Source organism: Colius striatus, chromosome 4, assembly GCF_028858725.1.
Source record: "Colius striatus isolate bColStr4 chromosome 4, bColStr4.1.hap1, whole genome shotgun sequence".
Classification (NCBI taxonomy): domain Eukaryota; kingdom Metazoa; phylum Chordata; class Aves; order Coliiformes; family Coliidae; genus Colius; species Colius striatus.
The window spans coordinates 96,130,104-96,139,141 of record NC_084762.1 but is presented as its reverse complement, the minus strand read 5'-3'; the positions used below and the strand labels follow the sequence as shown (position 1 = coordinate 96,139,141).

Here is a 9,038-nt window from a genome sequence, read left to right as displayed (position 1 = left end):
AAGGGCTGGTAAGTGATATAAAAAGACAACTTCTTGGCCAGATAAAGCATAAGGAGTCCCCTCAAGTCTGGAGATAAGGTATCTGGATGTGTGCAGAACGAAAAGCCCCCAGAGGGGCTGGTAAAATCCTTCAACACAGCAACAGCAGCACTGGCTGCTGCCTGCTGCAAAGCCTCATCTTGCAGGGTAGAGAGGCTGCAAGTCATTTTATGGCCCTTTGGAGACACATCTTTCTCTGTTCTATTTTATTTGGCCTATATTTAAACCTGTCCCTCTGTATGTCCACAGCAGCAGCCTGCCAGCTCCTTTGAATCCCCTGGCAGTGTCCTGCATTTTCTGGGGCAGTGGTGCTTGCTGGTTTTAACTCCTAGTGACCAAAGAGCAAGAATAAACAAAAGCAAGAACCTAAGAAACTTTGCAAAGGCTCCCAGGGATGATTGTCCTGCCTGTGGCTTAAGGCTGTGTGCACAGATGAACATTAATGCAAAGGGACACTTTGTGCCCCTGACACTGTGTGAAGGCCTTTTCACCTCATCTAATCTGGGGACATGTGGCAAATGCTTTGAAGCTAAACCCTGCTTTCCACTCTGTTTTGGCTACTTGTAGCAGCTTGCTGCTCTGGCAATGGAGCCACATTAACAGGCAAGTCCCCAGGGTGACAGGAGATTTGAAGTGGGATGCAGGATGCTCATAGCTAGCACCAGGGACACGAGGAGGGGCCAGTGGTCCTCACCCACAGCATCTTTGCAGTGCAGAGCAGACCCTGGGTGGTTGCTCCCAGCCTCTTGCTTGTCTTGCTATGCTCAGCTCAGCTGCTTGCTCCTTGCCTGCTGCAAGAGAAGCTGCACTAAGCAAGCATCTTATCACTGGGCAGTAACCTTCTGCCACCCCTCACACTCTCCACTTACATCTTAACTCCTCTGAGCTGTATTTTTGCATTCCCTTGCTTGTTCCCTTTTCTCCTCTCTGACACAGGGCATTAAGAGCTGCAGGAAAGCAGCCAGAGACCTGCCCTCCCTGCAACCCATACTGGTCTGAGCACATAAGAAAGATGCTGCAGGCTGGAAAACTGAAGGATCCAACTTTATTTGCTAGATTCTCACCTCAACCTCCCAGTCCCTCTGCATCCAGACCCTGCCCCATTTGCAGGTGCATTGGATGGAGGGAGGTTTGGAACACCTTTAGCACAGCACAGAGCCCTATAACCAGCATGGGAAAGCCACTGAAGGCAGTGACTTAGTCCAGAGCTTCAGCCCAGAAGAGAAAAGGGGGTGTGATCAAGGATGGCACTGATGGTGGTTTTGCTTCTGACTTTGTCATGTCAGCCTGGTTTTAAAATGAGGGGAAGAGAGAACAGATGAGTAAGAAGCAGAAGCTGGTGCTTTATGTCTGCAAGTGTAACTAACTCCCAAACATCATCCCCTCAATGGCATTTTCCCCCTGTAGACCTCAGCATTGCAAGAGTGTTTCAGAGAAGCTGTCACTGCTTTAGTAAAGCAAAGAGCGTTTCACCTCCAGAGCAAAGGGGATGATGATCCTCCTGAGCCTCAGGCTTGCACAGGGCCCTCTGCCAAGGAACACAAAGCATTGTCAAAGGTCTCTTGTAAATGCTGCTGAGATAGGCATTGAGAAGTAGTTACCTGAGTGCAATGGAGAAACAGAGCCTCCCTTGCTCATTCCTTTGCATTCCTGGAGGATGTCTGGTGGGAAGGGAGTGGGGAACAGGAGAAAGAAAAGGAGAGTGAAAAGATAAAAGGAGAAAAAAAGGAGACTGCTCCAAAGGAGGTTACAGGGACTGCATCAACATACATGAATGGTGCATGGGATGTGCTCCACTCTGCCCTTGCAGCTTGCTTCTTGCTCCCCTGAACGAGCCCTGGCGATGGGAAGGGAGCAAATGGCAAGTTCCCTGGCTCTGCTTCATCAGAGAAGGCTGTGAGCTGGGCATGCCTGGTTCTTTAAGCCATGTCTGGAGGGCTGTGCTCAGTGCTGGGCCCCTCACTCCCTGCCACAGGGACACTGAGGGGCTGCAAGGAGAGGAGAAGATGCACTGGGAAGCTCTGGGCTAAATGAGGGTACTTGAGGCAAAGATTTAGCCTGGAGAAAAGGAGGCTCAGAGGAGACCTGATCACTCTGCAACTCCCTGACAAGAGAGTGTAGCAAGAGGAGTTGGGCTCTTCTCCCAAGTCATGAATGATGGACAAGGGGAAAGGGGCTGCAGTTGCCCCAGGGGAGGTTGAGGCTGGAGCTGAGGCAGAACTGTGTCCCTGAGAGGGGTGTCAGCCCTGTGCCAGGCTGCCCAGGGAGCTGGGGCAGTGCCCAGCCCTGGAGGGATGCCAAAGCCGTGGGGCTGAGCTGCTGAGGGCTGTGGCTCAGTGGTGGCTGTGGCACTGTGAGGTGAGGGTTTGCACTCCAGGAGCTTAAAGCTCTTTTCCAACCCAAACACTTCTATGACTCTATGATTTATAGCCGCTTCCACTCCATGTTTTTCTTTTTTTACAGCACACAGGGCATCCAAATGAATCTACAGCTGCTCCAAGGGAGGATGGAGCAGATCCCCAGTAACACTGTTAACAGGGTGAGTGAAGCCAGTGACTTTTCCCAGAGCTGAGGGTCTGGGATGGTAATTTCTCTTGAGCTTTCCAGGAATACATCCTACCTCAACATATGAAGGCTGAACCCTTCTGAACTCATCCCATAGCTTGTTCTAGATAGACTTCAATGGCAGCTCTCTGCAGCTGCAAGGCACACTCTGCTGTGGGTGTATGAGCTGGGACCAGTGTCCATCTGCTGCTCTGACTCAGGTGACGGCACCAAAAGTGGGAAAAGGAAAAGCCAAGCACCTGATTGAAAGGTTGCAGGACTTTGTTAGGGGGCTGTACATGTGAATTTAATAGAGGCAGACAGGCACATGTTGTGTGGGATCTTGAGGAGACCTGGGGAGAAAAGAAGCATTGTCCTTGTCCATTGTACATCCCTTGCTGAGGATGGTGCCAGAGCACCAGCCTCGATGGCACTGCCTGCTCCTTCCTTCTGTGCAGACCTGCAGCACATCATCCCCTCCTGCTCCCCACAGGTGAAAGCTGTAGGGGCAAATGTGGATGCTGAAGGTGAGGAACATCTGCTTAGCAGCTGGAAACTGGATAGCTGAGGGGTTTTATGTCCAGGTGCCCAAACTCTTGGCTTGAATCCACTTGACTTCACAGCATTGAAGATGGGTGAAGCAAAGAAGGCGATTCCGAAGGCATCTGAGAGTTCACAAGGCAGCTTGTCAGAGAGAGGAGGTGCTGTGTTTTGGCTGCATCATGGGCACTTTACAGAGAGCACTGGAGGAGTGTGCCAAGAGCCATGGCCAGCAGCCCCAGGGGTGCAGAGCTGCTGCCCACCCCGTTGCTGCTCCGGGTGTCGTCGGTGCAGAGGTCGGTGTAGCAGCAGGACTTGGGTTTGGCTGCCCCTATGCCATTGTAGGCAATGCACTCCTGCTCACAGCTTCTGGTCACTGTGATGTTGCCAAAAAAGGGGTAACCTGGAAGAGGCAGAATGGAGAGAGGGTGAAGCAGAAGAGATCTGTGGTTGGCTGTATCCAGGCTGCTCTTCTTAGGAGCAGACCTACCAATTCTTCCCTGCTGACTCTCTCTTTCTCCCTCCTTGAATACAGAATGGACAAGGGGCACTGGTCCCTATTTTGTTCAGGTGGTGGCTCTGCATGGAAGGTGGCAGTGCCAAGAATCAATGGTGAGACAGTTGAAAGTGTCTGCAAAGCAGGAGAGAGGTTCTGGCTTTCTACAGTGTGTTTACACACATCTACAGGTCTGTAAGGATAGGAAAGGCAAAACAGAGTAAATAAACTTGGCTATGAGGCTCTGAATCTGATGGATTTCTGTCCTTCCCACTCTAAAACTGGGTAACTCCATCTGGATCCTTATAGTTAAAGGCTAATCCAAGCTGGGGCTGGGAAGGGGAGTGTAGGCAACAGGTCAAGGGAGGTAATTCTCCTCCTCTCTGCTCTGCTCTGGTGAGACCCCATCTGAAATCCTACATCTAGCTCTGGGGCTCTCAGGAGAACACGGAACAGGTCCAGGGGAGGGTCACAGAAATGTCAGAGGGATAGAGTACCTCTCCTGTGAGAACAGGCTGAGCTCCTCTGAGCACTCACAGTAATCATAGGATCACAGAGTGGTGGGGGCTGGAAGGGACCTTCAGAGCTCATCCAGTGCAACCCCCTGCAGAAGCAGCTCCCACCTAGAGCAGCTCACACAGGAACGTGGCCAGCTGGGGCTTGAAGCCCTCCAAGGAAGGAGCCTCCACACCCTCCCTGGGCAGCCTGGGCCAGGGCTCCCTCACTCAAACACTCCAACACTTTCTCCTGATGTTTCAATGCAACTGGTTGTGTTCCAGCTTCAGCCCATCACCCCTTGTCCTGTTGCTGGATACCACAGAACAAAGTGCTGCCCCAACCTCCTGACACCCACCAGGGAGATATTTGTCACTGTTCATGAGCTCCCCCTGAGCTCAGGCTCCTCTTCTCCAGACTGAACAGCCCAGGTGCCACAGCCTTTCCTCACAAGGAAGATGCTCCAGTGCCCTCAGCACCTTGGCAGCCCTGCACTGGCCTCTCTGCAGCACTGCCCTGTCTCTGCTGAGCTGGGCAGCCCAGCACTGGCCACAGGACTCCAGCTGAGCCTCAGCAGCTCTGGCAGAGCAGAGGGGCAGCACAACCTCCCTGGCCCTGCTGCCCACACTCTCCTCAATGCCCCCAGGCTGCCATTGGCTTCTTGCCCACGAGCCCACGTTGCTGCTCATGGGCAGTTGATTCTCCCCCAGCACTGCCAGGTGTGTCTGTGCAGAGCTGCTCTCCAGCAGGTCAATCCCCAGCCTGTGCTGCTGCAGGGGGTTGTTCCTCCCCAGCTGCAGGACTCTGCCCTTGTCACTTACCTGAGTCTACAGAGTGCAGTGTTGTTGTGCACACGGTAGATTTCGGGGGGCACAGGGTGGCTGTTTTGCACTTATCAATGTCTGTGGGCTTATCACACGTGTAGCATCGTAAGGACTGGGCTGCAAAAGGGAACAGAATGGGTTTATGTGGTCACAGCAGCAAAAAACAAGTAGTAAATGTACAGCTTCTTGCTCTGTGTTGGTGACTCTGTGACAGTGCTTCATTCCCCCTCGACACACTTCACTCCCAGGATGCAGTGGTGCCAGACACACATCTGCAGGTAATGGCAAAGCTTGGATGTGTCAGGAGGCAAAGGCCAAACCCCAGCACCAAAGTACAGGGATGGTGTTGTAGCAAATGACCATCATTGTTACCCTGGGGACTCAGCAGCCCCAAATCAGCAGGGATCTAGAGGGCCCCATTGCTTTAGCTGCTGAGATGAGATCTTTGCATCCTCTGCAGTAAGAAATGCTGGAACACAGAGCAAAATAAGTCCTGTTGAGAGCAGCATTCACCAGCTCTGGAAGTCTGGCAGTTCCCCCATCCCTCCTCCCACAGTGCCAGCTCCTTCGTGCTTGTTTAGAGGGAACCTCTGCAGAACTCACTGAGAGCAGCATTTCCATTCAGCTGTGTCAGAGATGCTAAAGCTTGTGTGTGGCCTAAAACCCACTTTCATCAGGGGCTACTGCTGCTTTTTGAAAGAGATGATGCTGTAAAGCTCTTGCTGGCTGCCTGCTGACAGAGAGACACCTTCACATGTGTGAGCATCCATCCCAGCAGTTGCCCAGAAGCCTCTGTGTGAGTCCTGTCTGTTGTAAATACCGAGTGTGCAGATTTGTCAGAGCCCTGCTGCTGTGGCTTTAATGACAGAAACCAGCTTGGTTTACTTGTTTTCTGCTCCACCTGCCTTCTCCAGTATGTGAAGAGCCACCCAAATGTGTCCACTGCCACCTATTGGCAAAAGTGCAGAGAGACAATGTTCTCTGCTTGTGTTTCTGCATCACCTGCTGTGGGGAGAGAAACCCCTGGGGTAAGGGTAAACATTTTGGAAGGCAGTTGTTGGAACATTGGGCACTAGAAAGAGTTTTCAGGGCATCTGCTTCTCTTAACACCTCCTTTGGAAAGTTCAGCTGTGAGTCTCATTCCTTGGAAGGCTTCAAGACCCAGCTGGACACATTGCTGTGTGACCTGCTCTAGGTGGGAGCTGCTTCTGCAGGGGGGTTGCACTGGATGAGCTCTAAAGATCCCTTCCAACCCCCACCATGCTGTGATTCTATGAAACAGGAGCCTGCAAGATGCCAAACCTTCCTTTCTCCTCTTTGCAGAGTCAGGAGGGGCTTTGTAAAGTGAGCAGTGCTGGTGTTCTCATGGCCATATCCTTGTAAATAGGTGAAGTGGAGCTTTCCCTGTTTAGCTGAGCTGAGGGCCTTGGTAGATCCCTTCCAAATGACCTCTGGGAGGTTGATCTATTGTCAACCTGACTGTCTAATGTATGGATGGAGCAATGTTACCTCAAAGCATTGGAGAAACTGATCTGTAACGTTGGGTTTCCAAAGCAGCTCACCGCATTCTGCTCACCCCATTCTCATGGGTGTGCAGGGCAGTGCCACGGGCTCTGGAGGAGTTACCTTCAGCTAAGAGCAGGCTTAAGGAAGGAAATTCTCATCCCCCCTTATCTCTCATTGTGTAGGACACTCAGAGAACACTGGCTTTGGGAGAAGGTTGTAAGAGAAGAAAGCCCAAAGCATAAAGATGAAACCAGAGGAACTGAACGTGTTTGACTGTGCTGTGTCCTGATCTGAGGCCAACAACTCCCTGTTCATCCCTGTGCAATACCACATTCTATCCCTTGAGAGCAAATCTCTGGGAGATGAATGGTCACAGACATATTCCTCATCTGCAAGGGCTCTGCCTAGACAAGCTACTGCTCTCTGGATCATCCCCCAAAAGCTATTTCTGCCCCCATCTCAAACATAAAGCAAAGGGTGATGGTGCCTCTCTGTTTCCATAAAGCCCTCCAGGACCCACAGCTGGAAACCTGCTCTCTCAGGTCCTCAACAACCCCATTCAATCCATAGAACCATGGAGTCATATTGGTTGGAAAAGACCTTTAAGCTCACCAAGTCCAAGCCTTCACCTCACCCTGCCACAGCCACCACTGAGCCACAGCCCTCAGCAGCTCAGCCCCATGGCTCTGGGGTCCCTCCAGGGCTGGGCACTGCCCCAGCTCCCTGGGCAGCCTGGCACAGGGCTGACACCCCTCTCAGGGAAACAGTTCTGCCTCAGCACCAATCTAAACCTTCCTTGGGGCAACTTGAGGCTGTTTCCTCTTGTCCTAAGAGGACAGGACTAAACCCAGAAGGAGGAAAAGAAAGATGTAATATTCCACCTGTGAAATATCTTGGAAGAAAGGAAAAGACCCTCACAAAATGGCCAATACTGAATGCAAACCATTGCAGTGGCTCTACAGAAGTGATTACAACCATCCTGGTTGAGCCCTGTGATGGGTTTGACCTTGAGCCTATCAGCCTTGAGCCTTCAGCCAACAGCTGAGTTTGCTTTAGAGAAAGGTGGAAGGAGTAAGGAGGACCAGGGAGTTAGAAAAAGCAATGCAGCCTGGAGAAGACACTCCAAACACTTCCATGCACCAAGGATTACAAGGTGTATGCCTTTCAGCCAGCTGTATGCCTTTCAGCCTTCTTCCACTTGCAACCCTTGGCCTGATCTCCATGTAGCCATGGCTCCAGGTGATGTTCAATCCCTGACAAGGCTGCCTTCCCTAGGAGATATTCCAGAGCCCCATGAAAGCAGCCTGAGGATCTCTTGGGCCCATGGGCTGCAGGTTAAATCCCACTGAGTTGTCACCTCAGGGTCATGACTCTGCTCCAGGCCAAGGATGTGTTTGCATTGGGCCACAAATAGGTGGAGTAAGAGCACAGCTGTAGGCAGTCACTGCTATCAGCTCACCCAAGACTCAGACCCATCAGACACCAAACCTGAGGAGACCCATCTCTAGAAATGAGTGAAAACCCTGGAGCTGGTGGTTCAATGAACCTTTCCAAAACCCTTGGAGTTATTTCTCATAAAGCCTCACCCCTCTGGTTTTCAGAGCTTCTAGCAGCCAAGTAGGAGGTTTTAGGGATGGCAGGAGCTCAGCATCAACAGGAATATGAACATACTCCAGCCCAGACCTGAGGGGACAAGTTGGCAGCTTAAGGGCTTGCACTGCCCTGTGCCATGTGGCTGCCTTTCACACCTCATAAAGCAGTGTGTTGGTCCCCTGCATCCTGGGGTATGGTCTGAGCAGAGCTGGGTGACAAGCACTCTCTCCATTGACCTTGAATGAGTAAAAGCCTTAATTCCCCTGCCTGGGGTTTACCAGGCCTTTCTGCACTGCTGGCTTTCCCCTCCCCTCCCAGGAGGTCCCTGCAGTGTCAGAATGCAGTGCTCTTACCCATCTCCAGGTATGCCAGGCTGAGCAGCAACCCAAGCAGAAGTGTCTTCATGCTGAGAGCAGATCCTTGCAGTCAGGGCAGTGAAGAACAGCTGCTTCCAGGGAGCTTTATATGTTTTCCTACCCTCCACCTCCTGTTGATCCTGTGGGTGGATTCCCTTGAGGTGATCAAGGGAGAGCTCAGCTCCAGTGTGGATTGGGATTTGTAGAGGAACAAGTTTCCCAAGAAGATGATGTCACTGCAATGAGCAGAATCCTGATGTACATCATCACCATCGTCTCCTCTTAAGGTTCATGTCCTGGGGCTGGTCCCATGGAAAAGGAAAAACACAGCAAGGGGGTGGCCCCATGCTTGGATGGGGAATGTGACAAGGTATGTTTGTTCCTTCAAGTCTGGCTCCAGGAGGTAAGAGCTGGGTTGTGTCATAGGTGTTGTGTTGGGCAACAACAGCCACGATACAAGGCTGGGCTTCCACTCACGTTGGCTCAGCCTCAATAAAGCCTAGGCCATGTTTTCATGCCAACTGCTCTCCAAGCTGGCAGCTGACAAGCTGGTGTGGCTGGATTTGCTCAAAACATACCTATTTTCCCAAATCCAGTTCAAAAGCAAGCCTGGTTTCTGGTTCCCAGGAGCTTAGTTATCAGCTG

The 9,038-nt window shown here is 51.8% G+C and overlaps 1 protein-coding gene across 1 annotated transcript; it reads right to left on the bottom strand.

Annotated features, from left to right (window-relative positions):
• Window positions 1-1,107: 1,107 nt before the first annotated feature.
• Window positions 1,108-8,706, bottom strand: LOC133625341 (secreted Ly-6/uPAR-related protein 1-like). Its single transcript, XM_061995602.1, has 3 exons — window positions 8,391-8,706; window positions 4,936-5,055; window positions 1,108-3,526 (listed from the first exon to the last, which is right to left on the bottom strand). The coding sequence occupies exons 1-3, from the start codon at window positions 8,440-8,442 to the stop codon at window positions 3,315-3,317; spliced, it is 384 nt and encodes a 127-aa protein (XP_061851586.1). The 5' UTR covers window positions 8,443-8,706; the 3' UTR covers window positions 1,108-3,314.
• Window positions 8,707-9,038: the final 332 nt, after the last annotated feature.